Genomic DNA, 20,193 nt, shown 5'->3' with positions numbered 1-20,193 from the left:
GCGCGGTTGGCGCAGGGGCCACGGGGCGGCCAGCAGAAGGAGGGGGTGGGGTGCGGGTGCCAGGCTCCACGGGGAGCCGGGGTGAGGACCGGGTGCAGCTAGCAGGACAAGCAGGGGGTGGGTGGGGGTGCCAAGCTCACTAGCGAGCCTGGGACGGGGTGGGGTGCAGCCAACAGGAAGAGTAGGGGGTGGGGGTGCTGGGCTGGTCCCGGGCCGGTCACGTGATGAGTCAGCCGGGCCCGGGGCGGGGCCGGCGCGGTAAATAGGAGCGGGGGCGGCCGGGGGACCTGCGGCGGCTGCTTCGGCACCGGCACCGACTCGAAGCGTCCTTCCCGGCTGCAGGCCCAGGTTCTAGGCAGCGGAGCTCGGTGAGTCCGGGTGGGCGGCGGGTCGGGGCGCGAGCGCAGCGCCACCCCGGCGGAAGTGACCTTGGCAGGGGATGAGGAGACGAGCCCGGTGCGCCCCTGGTCGGGCCCACTCGGCGCCTCCCGCGCCCCGCGGGGCGGTGCGGGGACGCTCAGGCTATCACAGCCCGGCCAGCAGGGATGGCGGCCGCGCACTGCTAAAAAGTCGCCCTGGGGAGAAAAGCAGAAAACCACCCGATCGCCAGCAGCCGAGGTCCCAGCCCCCACCCGGCCGGGAAGCTCCCTCCGGCCGCCTCCTCTAGGGCTGTGTTCTGGTCTCGGGCGGGGTCTTGCGGACCCCACGACCCTCCGGTCCCCAGGGCTGGCCCGGGAGGCAGCCCAGGCGGAGCCGGGCAGTTGCAGGGGTGGTCGGAGGGAGGAGCCTGCGAGGAATGGCTTGGCTCGGATCCCGCGACTTTCAGCTAGAATCTGGCTGCCGGCGCCTGGTGGGTGTCCGGGCCTCAGTTTCCCTAGCAAACTTCGGAAATCATAGTACCTACCTCTGCATCTGCTTTGGGTGTTTTCTTATACCAGATGGTTGTCTGGGCAACTGTCTGCACACAATCCTGGACAATTTAGGGCCCCAGAAGACAGAAACCTGAAAACAGGAATCCGGGGCTGGGTGGATGGGGGTGGAAACCACATGGAAGTTAAATCCACGGAGGGGAAGAGAAACTGGACGGAGAGGAGGAGAGGAGACTATACAGGGTCCCAGTCCCCCTGGCCCCGGGGAGTGTGGGGGCGGGAGGAAGAGGCCACTCCTACTCCTTGGCTGGGCACCTCAGGCCCAGGGTGGTGTGGGCAAGGGAAGAGCAGGGCTGCATCCCTGGGGCATCACCTCTCCCTTCAGTTAATGACCCCGCAGCCCTGGGAGAGGGAGCATATAGGGAGCATTGTGGAGTGACTGAGTTTGGGGGGCTCAACCAGTAGGCCGTCCAGGTAGGTATGGCTGGGATTTGCCACCTTAGTGGGCCTTGGTCAACCCCTTCCCTGGGCACCGAGGAGGCCAACAGGAGCAGGGAGAAGGGCAACAGCCCAGGCCCCATATACTGCTGCCCAACCCCATAGAAACCCTCTGGGATGGGGGAAGAGGGCCTAGCATCTTTTGTTACCTTGGGAAACATGATCCCCGAGTGCCTTCACCCTGAGGTGAATGCTGCTGAGATTCATTCATCTAGATGAGTCTCTCCGTGCAGCCTGAGTGAGAAGGTGAAAGGCTTAGAAGGGTGTCCGGCTTGGCCAAGGCCACTTTCCTTTTCTTCCATGATGTTCTCACAGTAACGGAGACTTGTTTCCTGTTGGCACTGGTGATGGTGAGCAAGGGCCCTTGAGCACGGAGAATGGGGCTGGGCTGTCCGCACCCTGTGGGGCTTTCCCAAAGAGAGAGTTGAAGGCACCCTGGAGAAAGGTTCTGCTCAGACTTTTTCTGGGCTTTTGTCCCAGGCCCGGGGTAATGCCCAGTGGAAAGGTGCAGGTTCCTCATCTGGGGGCTTCGCAGGCCTGACCTAGCCCAGCTGCAGCGACTCCCTCCTGGGATAGGGGCTCTGGACAACCCTGTTTCCTACCGGGTCAGAGGGAGAGAGGGGAAGCTTTATGGCTCCAGGAAAAACCTGCCCATGTGCTGCTGACTCAGCAGCTTGCACCGAGGCCTGTGGTTCTTTCCCAGCTGCTGAGCTGGGGAGGTGGAGTAGCAAGTTGCCCACATTTTAGGGGTGACACACACTTTGTGTGACTAGTGGCAGCTGGACTGAGAAGTGAAGGGAGAGCACATATGTCAGGCGAGCCCTGATATGTGTGCTGGGTGATTTTTTTTTAAATGAGGACTAAAATAATAGGGGTGACAACTTACAATAGTGCCTGCCACCTATTTTTGAGAGTTTGGCATAAGGAAAGTATTAGAAGTACATGAGGTCGAACTGTATGAAGTGGGCTATTGTGAACGCCGAGGATGGAAATGGGGCATTTTCATGGGGTCCACCCTCACGTGTAGAGAGATGAGGGGACTGGCAGTGAGTTGATGAAGCTGAGGCTCACACAGGTTTGGTCGTGCTCGCTGGGCAGTGAGGAGTGTGCAGGGAGGCAGTGAGCAGTGTGCCCCAGCCCATGTGGGCATCTCTACACTCGACATGCACTCCAGGAGCTGCCCGAGAGAGGGAGATGAGCCCTGCGTCCTTCCTTGGCTGTTAGTGTTCCTATTCTGCCCTAGTTTAGATGGGGGGGGGGGTCCTAGATAAAAAGCCATTACATGTTCAGACTTGAACCAGTCCTGTTTTTAACCTCAAGCCTCATCCTCACTCCCTTTCCACAGCACCGGGGCCTCCAGGTCTCAGGCTTGTGTGTGAGTGGGTTCCCTTTCTGTCACAGCTTCCCTTCACAGGGGAGCAGGTTTCCGTTTCTTTGATCCACATTCAGCACCACTTGGCTTCTGGTCTTCCTAAGGGACATTGTAGCTGCTTTCTGCTCTTTGTATAGTTCTCCTACATTTTTTCCCACTTTTAATACTTTGTATCAATCCATGAACAGTGTTATGAAAGTTAGTGTTAACTTTCATTATACTGCATGTATCCTTTCCCACTGGTGTTTATGAGAGTTATTTATGTTAACAGATACAGTTCTAGTTCATTCATTTTAAATGCACACTGTATTTGTCTACTGAGGGACACTTAGGTCATTTTTGCTTTTTCACTGTTGCTTACAGTGCTACATTAAATATCTTTGGATCTCTTAGACACTTTTCAAGAGTTTCTGTGGGGCAAAAGCAGGAGAAGTTGAATAATTGCTGGGTCATCATGGGTGTGTATCTTCCATTTTGCTGGATACCAAACAGTGCATGGAGGCAAAGTTTTACCAACCTGTACACCCAGCAGTGTTGAGAGTTCCTGTTCCTCCTATTTCCCAACACTGGATACTATCAGACTTTGATTCTTCTCAAGCACTGGTTTCCCTTACCTGTAGAACAAGAGCCTATACAAGATGTTTCCAGTGTTACTGCTCAGTGAGTACTGGGTACCAGGAAGAAGGCAGGAGAGCATTCTTGACTGCCTTATCTGTCTCCCACAGGCCAATAACTCATTTAGTCTGGTCATCAAGATAACCTAGCAAGTTGGGGAGAGGAAGGAGGGACAGATACAACCAAACCAAAATAGTAAACAGAATCAGCCTGGAGCACTCTGAAAACACCTGGGTATTCTGCTGAGAGACCCGGGGGAGGCTGGGCTTCTCTGACTCTCTGACCTGCTGACCTGGACTGGGCAGAATGTGTGCGCACACACACACGTCACATAGCTTCCAGGCTTGCACAAGACCTGGGTAGGTGGTGCCAGCCAACGGCTTTAGTCACTCCAGGGTTGAGGCATTGTCCAGCCTCAGCTGGGAGCCATCTGCCACCCATTCTCGGTCCACTTAACCCTGCAGGTGTTTGGGAGGTGCTTGGTTCTGGTGGTCACGATAGCACCGCAAACCGTCATTTGAGTGCTTGTCCCTGAAAGTTGGAGGATCATAATTTTTCATCCATACTGGGATATTTTGAGAATAAAAAGAATTACCCAGAGACAGCAACAGTTAACTGGCCTGTGGAGAGGGAGAGGTGTATAGTCACCCCACTAGCGAGTGAGAGGCTGTTTCCTAGTGGCAGTTCATCGTAAGGGCTGCCTAAGGCAGGCAGCATGAAAAGCTGTTTGAAAAAGGGCATCTCCTTCTGTCTCCCAACAGCCTTGTGAGGTGAGTTTCTTTCCCTGGGGCCTCAGGAGAGGAAACCAGGACTGAGCCGGAGAGATGAAGCCTTTCTGTTGCTCGCTGTTGGGGGTCCACCACCTCGGTCACCCTGGACCCACCTAGCAGGGAGACGTAATCTAGCCTGTGGCTGAATGAGGGAGCTGCTGTGTTCCTGCATCACGGGGCACTAATTCATTTAAAGATCCAAGGGTTTCTAAAAGCTTTGATAAAGTAGCTCCACAGGCTTTCAGAGTCCAGGCAGTATGCCGAGTTTATCTTATTCTATTTTTACTGATTGATTTTAGAGAGAGGGGAAGGGAGGGTGGGGGAGGAGGGAGAGAGACATCAATTTGTTGTTCCACTTACTGATGCGTTCATCGGCTGATTCTCGTCTGTGCCCTCACCACGCAGTGTGCCCATTTTAGAAACTGAGACATGGAGATGTGGTGCCCCTTTCAGCATTTCAGTAAGTTAGTTTCAGCTGGTGAGCAGAGGCTTCCAGAACTTTCCAGAACTTTGTCTGAACTGTGTTTTGTTTCTCAACAACACAACATTTTTGAGCTGATTGGGGACTTTCTGGGGTCCATTGTTTTAAGCCTATGGTCGTAATTTTCTTCTGTTTGCAGGATGTGGGCTGTCATGGCTGATCTTGAGCAATGTTCCATTTGTGGGCGCTGTAGCTACACCGTTTCCAGACACTGGGAGCGCAGCAGCCCTGCTGAACCTGGTGGGAATTAGTCACTTATTTCAGACGGGTGATTGGCAGGTGGGCTGCAGGCGAAGTACCTGTGAGAGGCTGAGGCAATGGGGCCTTCACACTGCCTCCCCTGCCTCCCCGGGTTCCCCTGGAGCCTGCAGGGCTGATGAGCAGTGCTGCTGGCGGCCAACTACAGTGATGACTTTTCTGGGTCCCAGCAGTTGCTTGGGGTGGGGGGCGTTTCAGTTGCAGGAAGCCAGGCTCTAGGGGGGGATAGATAGCCTACCCGGTACCTGTGCGTCCTCACAGCACTGAGACAGGTGACAGCTGGAAGCCCTTTCTGTTTTGTCTTGTTTTTCTAGTTTAAAGATGGTAAGCTAAGAAGCAGTTAACCATGTTTGCTTTAGGAGCAAAGCCATAAAACAGAAAAGACCAAATCAAAGGCTGTGATTCAGAGTCCAGAAGGAAAAGCCTTGGGTTTCTTTCCTTCAGGGCCATTGGAGTGTATTTGCAGTCGAGGCACTTGTGCAGGGTTGCCAAGGTGCTGCCCCAACACTGAGGTGTGTAACTGGGCAAACAGATCAAGGGGAAATGGAGACCTGCCTCCTTTTGTTTTGTGTGTGTGCTGGCGTGGTCAGGAGTTCAAGAATCACTGCCATTAACAACAGCAAGAGGCAAGACCAGTCTTTGTGGAAGAGAGACTTACAAAGTTCTCTAGCAAGGTTTCACTAAATCTTCACACCCCTCCCACCTCTCTCCTCTCCCCCTAATCAATTTGTGTGTGTGTGTGTGTGTGTGTGTGTATAAATCTCTCTCTATACATACACACACACATATAGAGAGAGAGAGAGAGAGAGATAGTGAAACCTAATGTGTGGCTATTAGCAAAGTGCAGGCACTTGATCTTTTGGTTCTTTAGAACCAGCTGCAAAAGGTCACCAGTATATGAACAGCAGCGGACAAGGAAGAGCAAAGTACTGGTTGTGAAAGACTTGCTGGATATTCACTCTTCTTCTGCATTAGCCAGGAGATTGCAGCTGGCTTGTTTGGAAAGTTCAAGTAGAAATGTCCTCTCTCACCAGATTCAATATAGATTGAGAATCCAGTCAACCAGCCCTGGCCAGTGTAGCTCACTTGTTTGGAACATCATCCTATAAACCCAAAGTTCTCGGGTTCAATTCCTGTTCAGGGCACATGCCTAGGTCACAGATTTGGTCCCTGGTTGGGGCATGTACTGGAGGCAACCGATGGATGTTTCTCTCCCTCCCTTCACCTCTCTATAAAATCAATAAACTTGTCCTTGGGTGAGGATTAAAAAAAAAACAAACAAAAAAGAATCCAGTCAACTCCAGGGCTCTATAATCACTCACATTCTAAAAAATGAAACCAAGGCAGACGGCAGCCAGAACTGATTCTGTGTCCTTAGGGATGTCAGGTCTCAAAGCCTCCTGTGGCATCAGCCGCTCCCCTCCTGTGTGCATTCTCTCTCTCCCCGGGAATGGCTTCAGGGCATTCTGGGGACCAGTTCTGCTCTGAGGGGAGACAGATAGGATCACCTGGCCAGAGGCCCTTTTGTTCTCAGGAAGGTCTACAGAACTTTTGTGGGATGTGTTTTCATGTAAAGTGGTAAATGCTATAGAGGTTTAGAGAGGAAAGGAATGAGAGAACCCCCCCACCCCCCACCCCCTTTTAGCTAGATATTACCTTGGAAAAGGGGGGACGGGATGTGATGGAATCCCAGGTCCTATGCAGTTAGTCCTGCTGACCAAGGACCAGAAGTAATGCTGGCCCCACCGAGAACTTCCCTCCACCGCCCACGCCCTGAAAGGCAGGGTGGTGATTTGCAGTGTCCTCGTCCCGTGGGGGCCCCTCTCCCCCAGGAAGTAAGAACTTTCTGTCCATTCTCTCCTGTAATTAAGAGGGAAAAAATGCACAGAATTGAGAAATAAAAGGGAAGTAGGTGCCAAAAGGAGGGGAAGTGAAAGCTCTTCTTTTAGTGCCAAGGCCACGGGACTCGTGAACTGCCTGTCACCAGCACAGCCTGTTGTTTCCAGCACCTGTGTGCAGTCTGTCCCGTGCGCGTGGTGTGCGTGGGTGTGGGGGAAGGAAGGCTGTCTGGTGCTCACAGAGATGACATCCCCACTGCTGTCTTTGTCCCCTCGGGGAGGAGACATTTGACTTAGTATTCTTTGGGCTCTCAACAGTCTCAAGACCCTCAAAATGGAAGCCCGTTGAGGGGTTAATTGAGGTTAAAATTTCATTTTTAACTCAGATTCTTCCTTGTGATGTGGAGGCGTTTTGGACAGGTTTGGAGTGGACCGGAGTTCTCTGGCATAGGCGAGAGGTGGAGGAAAGAAGAAAGAGGGAGGGAAGGCAGAAGGGTGGTGAGCTGGACCTGGAAGCTGAACGGGCCCCAGTGAGCGGCCCTGCGTGGCCTCCTGACCGCAGAGCAGCCTGCGCCAGGGCCCACCCACCCTCATTTCCCTCTGGACTTCCGCCCGGAGGAACTGTGGCTGTGAGCTCCCTGTTACAGGTGGTGAAACTGAGGCTCAGTGCAGGTTGGCACTCAAGGCTGCGGTCAGTGAGTTGGGAGAGGCGAGATCTGAATTCAGGTCTCCTGACTCCAAGTCCCTTGCTCATCCTCACTGCGGTGCTAAGGTGGCTGTTGGCCCCAACTTGAAGCCCAGCCCAGACACGCTCCCAGACTGCCGTGGCACTGTGCCCGGGGAGCTGGGGCTAAAGGAAGAGCTTCCCCGGTGCTCAGTCCTCATGGGCTGTGAGTCGGTGGGTCAAGGTCTGCAGTTTGCTGGAGGGTCCTGGTCCTCCACTGAGGTTATAAGGAGGGAGAATAAAGTTGGCAAGAAAGATGGAGGAGGGCCTGTGGAACCAAACGAAAAGCAGAGTGAGTGCGTGAAAGGCTCTCTGGTGCCGTCGAGTGGGGGGTCTGGCGGGACTCGGGGCTCAGGCTGGGGGACGGCCATGGCGGTTGTCTGTGCAGGAGCCGAGAGCCATCTGGCAGGTGGGAGGTGCCATGTTCTCTCCCACCACCGAACCACAGAATCTCGCTTTAAAATCGGAGTTGCCATGGAAGTACCTTCATTCTCCACCTGCTTATGATCTGAGGTCTCAGCAGATGGCTGCGCACCCAGGGGGCACGTGGGGACACTCCTGTCGACGTTTAGGGAGCACTGCACTGGGACTGCCCCCTGCACAAGGTTCTCCTATCTCGGAAGAATGTTAAGATGCCAAGTGTAAGTCAGAGGGTGTCAATAAAAAGAAATGAACCTGACTGCTTTGCTCCCCAGGTGGCTCTTTACCCCTTTTGCCATGTGAGAACACAGCGAGACAGTCCCCTAGCAGTTTGGAGGGTGCGTGGGTCCCTGGCACGTGGTCATGTGAATGGAAGCCTCCCCGTGAGTCACTGAAGGGGAAGGTTACGTGTTCTGAGCGGAAAGGCGGTAGGGAGGAAGCCTCAGTGGTGGCCGGGGAGGTGACTGTAAGTGCATTTGGGGGCTCACTGAAACCAGCATGCTTACGCCAGGTGGGCGGCAGGGGGTCTTCTGTAGCCCTAGCTGTCCTTCTTAAAAACAGCTTCGCATATAATATGTTGACTTTTTAAAACAAAGATACATAGTGAAAAGTAAGTGCCCCTGTTGCAGTGACTGCTTTTGTGCGTTTTTCTTGACGTTTTACACGTAGTGACATGACAGGAATGTACTTGTACACTGCTTACTGGGTTCACAAGCTTAGCATGACTCACCTGCAGCGTAGGTCTTGCATGTATTTACGGTATAGGTCCAGTGGTGCGGTGATTCATTTCAACCAGTTCGTCTCTCAAGGAGCTGCTTTGTATCCAACCATTTCACGATTGGTTATACCTAAACAGTTACTCTGTTATCTGACACTTGCTTGGTTTCTGGTCTTCTAACACAGAGAATGTCAGGGAGCATCCGTGACCCAGTATGTTTGCCTTGCGATGCTGGTAGGGTAAGTTTCAAAAGTCAGATTGCTGAGTCAGAGGACACGCAGATTAAAAAGCCAATGGAGACGGCGGGGTAGGCTGTGTCTCTACCGGGGGCAGTGTGACCTGTCTGCTTCCCTACATCTGACCCCTGCCCAGAACTAACTATCAAGATGACCTGCCTTTGCCACTCTGGTGGAAGATAAATATCGCCTCAGTCTTGTCTGTGCCTGCCTGTGGTTGAGCATCTTTTAATGTCTGTGTTGGCCATTTGTAGTTCTTCTGTAAATTCACTGTGCGGGTCCTTCTGTCTTTTTTCTCTTCCACTGTCTCTATTCTGACTTTAAGAGCCCTTTGCACGCTAAGGAAACAACACCTTAAGTATACGGAAGCCTTAAGTATATGCCACTTTTTGTTGTTCTAGAAGAGAGGCTTTATTTTTACGTCATCAGACATTTTCCCTTTCAGGTTCTGTTTTATGTCAACCGTAGGCATTCCTCACTCCGATATTACATTTTTTAAAGTGCATTTATTTTCTTCATACTACTTCGGTGTTTTTATTCAAGATCTTTGTTCCTTTTTGTGTGTAAGGAATCAAGTGTAAAGATTCAGCCTTTTTTTTTCTTCAAAGTGCGTAGCCAGTTGGGTAAGCACCATCTACTGATGCACACTCAGTGTGCTTGCTCGCCTCTCCCACACACGCTGGACGCCCACACAGGATATGCATTTGAATGGTCTGTTTTCTGTTCTGTTGATGAAACTGGTCCTGCGCCAGCCTGGGAGGGGGGGGTTGTAATACACTTAACTACCCCAAGGGGAACTACCCCAAGGGCCAGGCCGCCTTCCTTGCTTTTTTTCCACAACTGTCTTCCTTTTTTTTTTTTGCTATCCTTATGCATTTATTCTTCCAGATGAATTGCTGCTTACGCAACAACTAGGTTTAACTATTCCCTCAAATACAATGCACTGTGTGGGAGGCGGTGTGTTAAGAACTGTCACCCAAGTCATATATCTTCATGTCACCTTCACAGGAAATCTCCCAACACACACATGCCTACAGGCCCCACCGGTGGGTGCCTCCCAAGGCCCGGCCGTGGTGTGGCACCAGGATGCACTTCTTGTTTTCATGGAGCTGCTGGCCTGAGAGCATGATTCGGGGGCTGACCTGCAGCCCCTGACCTCCTGACTCACAAGCTAGTCCTGGATCAAGGGGCGGTGATTGTGAGGTGGTGGTTTCCCTTCCTGGAAGGGCCCATCTCTGGGACCGGAAGCAGAGCCCTTGGCCGACTGGAAAAACCAGAGAAAATCCCAGGAGGCTGGCGCCACCAGCCAAACCAGCTCTGCTTCCCTGGCTCTCCTGAGACTGGCACATGCCAGCCTTAGCTTGGCTTGTGTTTTGCTTGTTTTGTATCCAAAATGTGGCTCATAAAATTTATTTTGTTTTGCATTTTTTTAAATCCACCTGCGACATAATCACAGGGACAGACTGCTTACTCTTTCAGAGCACTAACTTGGGAAGAGTCTCAACGGTGTCCACAGGTCCATGGAGAGACAGATTGGAGATAGCGGAGAGGGCACTGGACCCAATTTAGCCTGAAGGTGCAGATGTCTTCATTGGTGCAGGACAGACGTATTGATATTGCTTATTGCCTGGGCCCTGGGGTCTTGACAGACAGCAGGTTAGCCCTGGACTGGTCCTCACAGCTCTCTAGATAGTCTGGCCCACAAACCATCCATCCAGTGAAACAGCACGCAGGGGCCTCACTACAGGCAACACAGCTGACCTGCTCCCCAGCTTTCTCTGTCTTGGTTCTCTGCAGGAGAAGCACATGCAGTCTGGCTTAGTCCTTTGGCTGCTCCAGCAGAATACCACAGACTGGGTGACTTCTAAACAGACCTTATTCCTCACACCCTGGAGGCTGGAAGTCCATGGTCAGGGCACCAGCAGGTCTGTGAGGGCGCATGTCCCAGTCACAGACTCCTCGCCGTCTTCACGTGGTGGAAGGCGTGAGGGATCTCTCTGCGGCCTCTCTTGTGAGGACATCAATCCCATTCATGAGGGCTCCACCCTCATGGCCTCATCACCTCCCCAAGGCCCCGCCTTCTAACCCCCCCAGCCTTGGGGGATAGGATTCCGACTTGAATTTGGGGGACACAAGCATTCAGACCACAGCACAGTCCTGTGTGCCATAGGCACAGGTTGGGACCGAGACCAGGCCAGGAGCCTGCCAGCACGTAGGTCCTGGAGGGTTCTGTCGCCACATCCAGGCTTGACAAAAGAGGAAACGGGGACAGAAGGGGACAAGTGGCAGCCAGGTCCTGGAGGGTTCTGTCGCCACATCCAGGCTTGACAAAAGAGGAAACTGGGGGACAGAAGGGGACAAGTGGCAGCCAGGACAAAAACATGGGTCTTTTGCCCACTGGCTTGTTCCTGGTCCCAGGCCCACACTGCCTGAGGGGACACCCTTGTTGTATGTCGAGCACTTGAATTGAGTGAGGGAGGAGCAGCCTCTGATGTCTTGGGTCCTTTCCTTTCTAGGTGAATCTAGGATCCAGCATCCAAAATGTGGCAGCTCCTGGCCACCCTCAGCTGCTTGGCGGTGCTGACCAGTGCGCGGAGCAGGCTCGAGTTCCAGTCCCTGTCGGATGAGCTGGTCAACTATGTTAATAAACAGAACACCACCTGGAAGGTGGGCTGTGGGGGCCGCTTCCTGTCTGTGTCCCGTCCAAGGGCTGTCAGTCTGGGCACTCTGACTCCCAGCAGAGGGGGCTGCAGCTGCGGCCCACGGGAGGGTTGAAAGTCTGGTTCAGAGTCAAGGCTGCTCAAGACCTCGCCCACCTCCTCCGTGCCCCCTCCCATGCCTGTGTGTGTGTTGCCCGTGTGTGAGGAGGGGCGTGGGAGTAAATAAGCTTTGGAAGTGTCCCTAACTGGGTAACGTGTGAGCTCCACCGGAGTGGGTGTTACGGCTCATCCATAGTAGCAGGTCCTTGATTCTCTTCTGTCCAGTCCTAAGGCCTGGGACTTTGGGAACCAAGAATGAGGAATAGGACATGCTCGGGGCTCTGGGCGTCTCTCTTGACGTCAGCAAAAAGAGGAGACACTCACTGCACTGCGTGTTGCATGCTACCCACGAGGTCCCTCTGGGCGGGCCCCGGCCTGCTTTGCTGGGTGCCCATCTTAGTCTGTTCAGGCTATGACCACACAATGCCATACATTGGGTACCTTATAAACAGAACTTTTTTGCTGATAGTTCTGGAGGCTGGAGGTACAGGGTCAAGGTACCACCATGGTCAAGTCCTAGTGGGGGCCCTCCCTCTCCCAGGTTGCGGATGGCTGGCTTCTCTCTGTGTCTTCACTTGGTGGGAGGGACATCCCTGGGGTCTCCTTTAAAAGGGCACTAACCCCCTTCCTGAGGATTCCAGCCTTAGGACCTAAGCACCTTCCAGAAGTGCACCTCCCGATACCATCCCATCGCAGGTGTAGGTTTCACCACAAATTTGGGGAAACTCGGTCTGTAGCAGGAGATCAGCCCCCTTGCTCTGCTGAGCTGGAAGGGACCCCTGGCCTGGTCAGGGCTTGAATGAGGGCAGCGTGCGTACCCTCACACGCCGTGTCCCTGGACACACCGCTCTGCTGGTGGGTGACCGTTGTGCACGGGCTCTCTTCCAGGCCGGACACAACTTCTACAACGTGCACCCGAGCTATGTGAAGAAGCTGTGTGGCACCAAACTGGGCGGGCCCAAGCTGCCCCAGAGGTGAGATCCCACCCCCTGGGGCGTGAGTAGCTGGTGTGTGTTTGGGACAGTGGGAAGGAGGGAGGAGAGAAGGCCTCCCTGGCATTTGCCCGGCTCGCTTCTCCCAGAGACCCTGCTGGAGGGGCAGGGCTCAGCGCCAAACACCACTGTTTGTTTATTGTGTTTATTGTGCTTCTCCATTCTCCAGGCAGCTGGGAGCCCCAGGGCGAAAGGTCCCTAGTCTGGGGCACCACAGTCTGGGTGGGCCTGATCTTGAATAAGGAAAATCGAAGAAAAGCCATGTGATTGGCCATTCAAATTTTGTTTTTCTAGGAAATTTTGGACATTTTCATGTAGACTTTATCATTCTCGTAGGAAGCATTAGAAGAACATAACAGTGAGGATGGGCTAGGGAAGGTGTGGGACATCACATGGCGGTGACAGTGTTAACAATGATGTGAGCAGACATTTGTGATGTGCTGTGGGGTGGGGGAAGCAAGAAACACAGTTGTCTGGACCCTGTGTCTAAAAACTCTTGAAAAATACCCATAAAATTAGTCTAAAAAGAAGCCTATGGAATGAAAAGTTGTGTTAAGCAGTAGAATCAAGTGTTGTTTTCTAAAATTCCAAGGGGATGCCCTGGCTGGGTGTCTTGGTTGGTTGCAGCATCATCCTGTACACCTTAATGTTGTGGGTTTGATTCCCAGTCAGGGCACGTACCTAGGTTCCAGGTGTGATCCCCACTGGGGGCACATATGGGAGGCAATTGATTGATGTTTCTCTTTCTCTCCACCCGCTTCTTCCTCCTCCCTCTTCCTCCCCCTCCTTCCCTCCCTCTTTTCCTCTCTAAAATCAGTAAATACATATCCTCAGATGAGGATTAAAAAATTAAAATTCCAAGGGGACATCCCTCTTCTGTATGCCATGGGCCTCACTCCTTTTCTAGGTGGCAGTCCGCCGTCAGCTGGCCTTGGTAGGGATGGGATGGGATGGGATGGGATGGGATGGGCGGCACATGTTGGGTAAGGTGCAAGCTTTTAATGGAGACCTTCCTTTATTCAGAGTTTCGCTTGCTGGGGACATAGCTCTCCCTGAAAACTTCGATGCTCGAGAACAGTGGCCACAGTGCCCAACCATCAAGGAGATCAGAGACCAAGGCTCCTGTGGCTCCTGCTGGGTGAGGCTCTGCCGGGCGGGAGTGGCTGGAGCAAGGGATGGGGGCGGTCTGGGAGTGATCCGGAGAGTTGGGAGTGGACCAACTGTGACTTAGGCACAACACGTAACCTTCCTGAGGCTCAGTCTTCACCAGTAGGAGCGTAATCAAGGCCCCTCTGACCGGGAGTTGTTGCAGAGATGAGGCGGAAGGAAGAATGTGCAAGGCGCCCCGCACAGGGCGCAGCCCGTGTGTGGGATGTGAGATGTGCTTATTTCTCTGTCTGACATGCTGTGCTGGTCTGTCGGCAGATAGCATTAGTTTTGACTTCTCGGCGTCATGGAGACTCAGCCATTCTGAATCAATGAGCTGTCTTAATTTGTTTGTTGTTTTAACTGTGGTAAAACAATATACACGGAACCATCTTCATCACTCTCAGGTGGACGGTTCAGTGGCATTAAAAACATCCCCATTGTGTAGGCACCACTGCCGTCCGTCCACCCACAGAGCTTTTGTCATGTTGTAAAACCAGATCACCGCCCCCCTGAACTCTGTCCCCATCTGCCCGCCCCTCGGCCCCCAGCAGCTGCCTTTCCGCTTTCTGTCTCTGCGACTTAGGTCAGTCTGGGTACCTCATAGAATTGAAATCATAGAGTACTTGTCCTTTGCACGAGCTGTGTTTTACGTTAAAAATCAAAGTCACGTGTTTCAGAAATGAAGGGCGTGCTGAGGTGCCCACTGTGGTCCTCCAAGGTGGTGGCTGGTGGGCCCCACGGTCCAGGAGTGGGGCTCACCCGAGTGGGGCTTGTTTCTGCAGGCGTTTGGGGCTGTGGAAGCCATTTCTGACCGGATCTGCATCGTCAGCAATGGGCTTCAAAACGTGGAGGTGTCTGCTGAGGACCTGCTTACCTGCTGTGGCTTCCAGTGTGGGGAAGGGTGAGTCTTAGGCACCCCCCCCACCCCAGCCCCAGGAATGGCATGGGGGAGGCCTGGACTGAGGCTTCCTCCGGGGTGGGGGACGACTGAGGCCCCCTGGCATGGGAGTGGCGCTCCTTCAGGATGGTGGGTGGTAGAGCGTGGCTGCTGCTTTCTGGAAGGTTCTTGAAACCAGACTGGCCCCACAGGGACGGTGGACAGACTAGCCCACAGTGGACAGTGGGTTCTGGGTGCCACAGATAGGCTCAGGGTGTGCCGTTAAATTTCTGATCTCATGATCTGGTTTTGTCACCTTGTTCCCTTTTCCTGCCCAAGGAAGTGCCTCGGGCCTTTTTCCTTATCTGTAACTAAGAGTAATGGGTCCCCAGGTCGGTCATAGTGCCTTGGTGGTGCCCTCTTAAAAACAAGGACAATAACAAAACCCCTGTGTGTCCAGACCTTGCCCTGCACCCGTTGAGTTAGAATTTCTGGCACTGGTGTCTTGGTAAGGGCCCCAGAGAATTCTCTGGGCTGCCCGAGGGACAGTCCCTGCCGTAGAAAGGACCCAGCCTGGTTTGGAGGGGACGTGAATGTGAGTGTCCTTCTCTCTTCTTGAGAGTCTTGATGGGTGGGGATGGGAGAGTCTTGATGGGTGGGGATGGGGGAACTCAGGCAATTCCCTGGAAGAAGGGACAGTCCGGGAGGGTGAGTTGGGGGTCTCTCAGGATGTGGGAGACTGTTGGGCCCATTGCTGAAGGCAGTGGTGGGCCCCCCAGGCAGTGGTCTGTGAGCACCTAGCACCTCTGTCACGATGACTTTTAATGAATGGCTCTTTTCTTAGCTGTAATGGGGGCTTTCCCTCTGGTGCTTGGAACTTCTGGAAGAAACAAGGCCTGGTCTCCGGGGGCCTGTATGACTCCCATATAGGTGAGTGTCTGCCCTGAGTCCCTATCTGGCCAGATGGGTTTTATAAGCAATAATAACGGTTTCATTTTCCACCATGAAGTGAAGGTTGAGGGTTAAGGGCAAGAGTGCTGGGCCAAAACTTAGGGTAGAAAGACAAGCCCTTCTCCTCAGTGGCAGAATTTGCAACGGGTGGGAGAACAGACCCAGGCTACAGCCTGCGGGGGGGGCGGGGCGGGTGACTACTGTTCCCGCCAGTCATCACCCCAATCCTTTCTGGCACTGAGTGGACTGTGTAGGGGCTGCTGGCCGACACCCTGCTTTCTACTTGGTGACAGGTTGCAGACCCTACTCCATCCCTCCCTGTGAGCACCACGTGAATGGCTCCCGGCCCCCATGCTCAGGGGAGGGCGGGGACACCCCCAAGTGCAGCAAGATCTGCGAGCCAGGCTACAGCCCATCGTACAAAGAAGACAAACACTTCGGTAAGCGCTTCGGCCGGAGACCTGCTGACAGCCTCCCCCTGCCAAAGGGAGAGAGGCCAGGCCAGCTGAGTCTTGAGAGCCAGCAACCCGCGTCGGAGAGAGGAAGGGCATTCATGCCTCTCTTGCGTACCTGCTGTGTGTTCTGTGTCCACCCTGAATTCCATCTCAGGAATGTTGCCTTCAAGTCAGACTCTCAGGAGTTGGAGGGGCCCAAAGCCCTCTTTTTACAGGGGAGTGGCCTGGCCTAGTCCTCCTGGGTCCCGCTGTGCCCTCCAAGGCCGTGGTCTCCCGCTTCTCAACTTCCAGATCCAGCTCAATCACTCCTCCCTTGGGGGTCCCTACTCATCACCACTGCCCCCAGCCTCCTCAACCCCACTGCAGGCCTGGCAGGTCCTCTAGATGCTCCGTCTTCCCCTGGTGGCTCCCGTGAATCAGTGCGTGATTGGCTGATTGGAGCTGTGGGAGGCACGTGTCACCCCACTTCCTGGTTCATTTGTCAGGATGTGACGCCTACAGCGTCCCCAGTGACGAGAAGGAGATCATGGCAGAGATCTACAAAAATGGCCCAGTGGAAGCAGCCTTCTCCGTGTATACAGACTTCCTGCTGTACAAGTCTGGTGTGTATTGACCCCTGGTGGCATCGTGGGCGGGGGGCACGCAAGGGAGGTCTGGGTTCAGGCGGGCCAACAGGGCTTGAGCAGAGGAGGAAGGCGGGGTGTGCAGGAGAAGGGCGGCGTCGGGCCTCCCCTCGGCCGGCTCTGCAGGCCCCTCTGCAGCTGGGCCGATGCTCACAATCTCTGCTCTCAGCAGCTGCCCCTGCTCTGCTCTCTTGCACCTGTTCGCCTTGTCTGCGTGTGCTGTTCAGATCCCCTCTCCAAGGTGTTTCTATTAATACATGGCCAATCGCTGCTCGTGGCACTCATCCCTTCACAGCCGGCTCAAGTGTCTTCTCGGGGAAGCCTGTCCTTGCCTCCCTGCAGCCCTGGCCCCGCCTCCGTTCACCTCCATTGCTCTGTCAGCTTACTCATCACAGTGTAACTGTGGGTTTTGGGTGTCTGGACGGAGCGGCTCTCCTGATTCGTCTTTGTCTTGGCAAAGCCTTGGCTTCATGCTGACCATCTAGTGGATGAGGAAGCAGGGAGCCCCTGCTGTGCGCCACGTGGTGGGGACTTTGGACTGCCCTCGGCCCAAGAGCTGTCTTAGAAACCCTGGTTCCTTCCAGATGAGCTGTCTGGGCTGACCGCTTCTGTCTCATGTACATTCTGCCAGATTGAAAACTCTAAAGCTCTCAACCCTTATAGACAAGGATTACACAAAGGAAGATAATTCTGGCAAGCAAAAAAAATAACTTGTTTTCAGTTTTTACTGTATTTTTCCCCATCGCCTTGTAGTCAGTCCCCTTATACTCTACTCCCCTGAGAAAAAATTATATTTGTAAAGCTGCTAGTTCTTAACACAGTCCTCACCCATGTTACAAAAGGCTCTATTTCCAGCTTGACCAAGTGAATCATGAGGGGCTAGCCGGGTTGGAGCTCTTCAGCCAGCCTCTCTCCTGCATCGCCTCCAGGGTGACCCCAGAGCAGCAATTAGCTCTTTCAGCCCCAGAAGGCTTTTAACAAACAAAATGTTGCATGGAGTTCTAGTTATGTGAAACATATCATTGGTATTTTAACATTGTATTTCTTAAATTAGAATTTAAGAAACTCTGGTTTTAAAGGCAACCAACAGGAATGTTTTGTTAGCTCCATTTTAATATTTACACAACATACCTGTGTGTGTTGGTCTTTGAAAAATACATTTAAATAACTTGCTGCCTATACAATCCTGTTTGAAGACGATGGCAGGCCTTTGGGGCCTCCTGGGCCCCATCTGCCCTGACGGGGGCGCCAGCTGAGTTGGGGTACACTGTGAGAGATGGGGCTGTGGCTGGGTCTCAGCCGGAACTACTTTTCCTTTCTCAGGAGTGTACCAGCACGTCACTGGAGAAATGGTGGGAGGCCACGCAGTTCGCATCCTGGGCTGGGGAGTGGAGAACGGCACCCCCTACTGGCTGGTTGGCAATTCCTGGAACACCGACTGGGGTGACAATGGTGAGTGGCTGCTCCCTTCCTGCTAAGCAGAGGGTGTTAAGAGCCAGAACATAGTTGTCATCTTCCCTTCCCCTGTTCTGCCCACTGCAGAACTCCAACCCTGGGTCTCAGGCTTAGCCGTGACCTTCCAGGTGTCCAGGTGTTAGGGCTGGGGGACAGCTTCTGACCCTGGGAGGGTGGCCGGGAGCCGGTTCCAGCTTCAGATCCCTGTGCCTGCCCATTCCCTTTACACCAGCTGCAGTGATGGGGCACATAGGCCTAATGGAAGTAGCACCCAGGGGCCCCGTGATGTGGATGGAGCTGGGCCCCTGGGCAAACAGTGGACCCCACAAGAGCACCCTGCTGGTTTGGTCCTGGTTTGGGGTCTGTTCAGGGGCTAGCTTGGTGACTTTGGCTCCTGGGTCTTTCAGGGATGAGTCTGAACATGTTGGCAAAAGCCAGCACTCAAGGCTCACTTTAAAGGTACCTTATTTTTGCTTTCTAGGCTTCTTTAAAATCCTGAGAGGCCGGGATCATTGTGGAATCGAATCGGAAATTGTGGCTGGGGTCCCATGCACAGAGCACTCCTCGGAAAGGATCTAACCTGCTGTGGGTCCTTCCAGCCAGTCCTGGGCAGTTTTCCCCTAAACGCAGCCAGTGGGCCTGGGGATGAGAAGGATAGGAATGTCTTTTATTCTTTGAGTTCAAGTAGCGTTCAAGAGATTGTAGACAAGGCCTGAAGGACTGGATTGGGCCAAACCTCGTGTCCACCACGCAAACTCTCTTCCAAGGAGACACACCCAAGGCCGGGCTACCTCCCAGCCATCCGATGGACTGTTGTCACAATGCACTTAGCCCACATAAGCCACTGCTGCAAGCAGAGCAGACCCTTCCCCAGGACTAGTGCTGCTCCGACTGTCACTGCAACCACCGCCACATCCTCCATCCTTCCCTGTCTGGCATCACCAGGGAGCAGGACAGACCTAGAGGGTTTGTAGACTTTCCAGGACAAAAGGTTGATTTCTTAACAAGATAGCTTCCCCTCCATCGGCAGTGCCTCCAAGCTAGTCTTCTAGATTCGGAAATAGGTCTACAAGAAAATTGATAGGGCAGCCCTTTGGGAGAAAAGCCTCTCTCCCAGGGCCCCTGCATCTGTCAGGCTTTGCAATGTTGCTAACCTGCTCTGATCTTGTCCTTGGCATGATTCTTTTTAAATAGAAGTTTTATTTTTTGTGCGCCTCAGCTGATCATGAGAATGAGTCTTAGCAGTTGGAAGAGCTGTGCTAGTTTTACAGACTGTCTCCTTAAACCCGGGTGGTCTTGATTTGACTGACCTACTGACTTCTGATACTACAGTGAAAATAGTTTGGGAGAAACCAGCCCTTGTTGTTTAAAAACCACTGCTTCCCCCTATTAAATCACAAGGAAAGGAATGACTGTGCCAATAAAAGGTTTCCTTCAATGGGAAGTGTGTGTGTGTGTATGTGTATGTGTAATCTTAGAGGTCATTTGCCTGCAGACTTGCCGCTGCCTGTCCCTGACCCCGAGAAGAACCGTGTTCTCGTGGATCCGGGTGCTCTTTAAACTCCGGTCAGGGCTGTCTTGCTTCGCAGGGAGGGAATGAAATGAGCACCTAATTTTGGCTTCTCACTGCTCCAGCGTACTTCCAGCCACAGTTCCTGTCTCTTTAGTTCCCTGTCACTCACTGACCCTTCTCTGTAAACACAGCTCCACAGTGCACCCCATGCATGATGAGCTCTGCCCTTGCTTAAAGTGCTAAGAACTTAAGTTTCCTTTTTTTTTTTAACTAACCACAAACCAGCGGACACCTAAGGTTTTCTATAGATGTGTATTGGTGATGTCATAACCCCAGTGTCCTGCTGACCAACCAGCTTTCTCGCTGCTCCCCTCCGGTGCTGGGACGGGGTGGGGTGGAGGCAGAGCCTGTGCGCCGAATTTGGAGTTCCCTCTGACTCTTCAGTTTACACTGCTGGTCAGTAACTTCCTTTGGATAGGCCTCATTAAGGGCCATAAGCCAACAAGTCCACCAGTTCTCAGGGACCAGGAAACTAGAACAGGAACCCGTCTCCCTGGCCTGTTGATACAAGTTACTTCCCTGCCCCAAAGGAGCTGGACTAGCTCCTCCCAAAATCACGC

General features: G+C 53.4%; 1 protein-coding gene and 1 long non-coding RNA gene across 3 annotated transcripts; one reads left to right on the top strand and one right to left on the bottom strand.

The window, feature by feature from the left end:
- Nucleotides 1-217: 217 nt before the first annotated feature.
- CTSB (cathepsin B) lies at nucleotides 218-19,504 on the top strand. 2 transcript variants are annotated; one of them, XM_045831770.1, is made up of 10 exons: nucleotides 218-368; nucleotides 11,316-11,466; nucleotides 12,447-12,532; nucleotides 13,574-13,688; nucleotides 14,482-14,600; nucleotides 15,421-15,506; nucleotides 15,821-15,967; nucleotides 16,468-16,584; nucleotides 17,929-18,057; nucleotides 18,542-19,504. In XM_045831770.1, the coding sequence occupies exons 2-10, from the start codon at nucleotides 11,341-11,343 to the stop codon at nucleotides 18,637-18,639; spliced, it is 1,023 nt and encodes a 340-aa protein (XP_045687726.1). In that variant the 5' UTR covers nucleotides 218-368; nucleotides 11,316-11,340; the 3' UTR covers nucleotides 18,640-19,504. The 2 variants fall into 2 exon arrangements, with proteins under 2 accessions (XP_045687726.1, XP_045687727.1); XM_045831771.1 differs by lacking the exons at nucleotides 218-368; nucleotides 11,316-11,466; nucleotides 12,447-12,532; nucleotides 14,482-14,600 and having other exon boundaries at nucleotides 13,615-13,688.
- On the bottom strand, nucleotides 378-1,948 carry LOC123814150. The gene is made up of 3 exons (XR_006784841.1): nucleotides 1,517-1,948; nucleotides 905-1,002; nucleotides 378-575 (listed from the first exon to the last, which is right to left on the bottom strand). It is a non-coding gene; the product is annotated as an uncharacterized LOC123814150 (long non-coding RNA).
- Nucleotides 19,505-20,193: the final 689 nt, after the last annotated feature.

This window comes from Phyllostomus hastatus, unplaced genomic scaffold, assembly GCF_019186645.2.
Source record: "Phyllostomus hastatus isolate PE091 unplaced genomic scaffold, TTU_PhHast_1.1 phas_contig_159, whole genome shotgun sequence".
NCBI classification, from domain to species: domain Eukaryota; kingdom Metazoa; phylum Chordata; class Mammalia; order Chiroptera; family Phyllostomidae; genus Phyllostomus; species Phyllostomus hastatus.
Note: the sequence above shows the minus strand (reverse complement) of the source record. Positions and strands in the feature narration are given on the sequence as shown.

Bases quoted from the DNA above. Each gene is read 5' to 3' on its own strand.
- CTSB (XM_045831770.1), top strand. From the start codon at position 11,341: ATGTGGCAGCTCCTGGCCACCCTCAGCTGCTTGGCGGTGCTGACCAGT. The intron at 11,467-12,446 runs GTGGGCTGTGGG...GCTCTCTTCCAG, and splicing joins AACAGAACACCACCTGGAAG to GCCGGACACAACTTCTACAA. The intron at 13,689-14,481 runs GTGAGGCTCTGC...TTGTTTCTGCAG, and splicing joins GCTCCTGTGGCTCCTGCTGG to GCGTTTGGGGCTGTGGAAGC.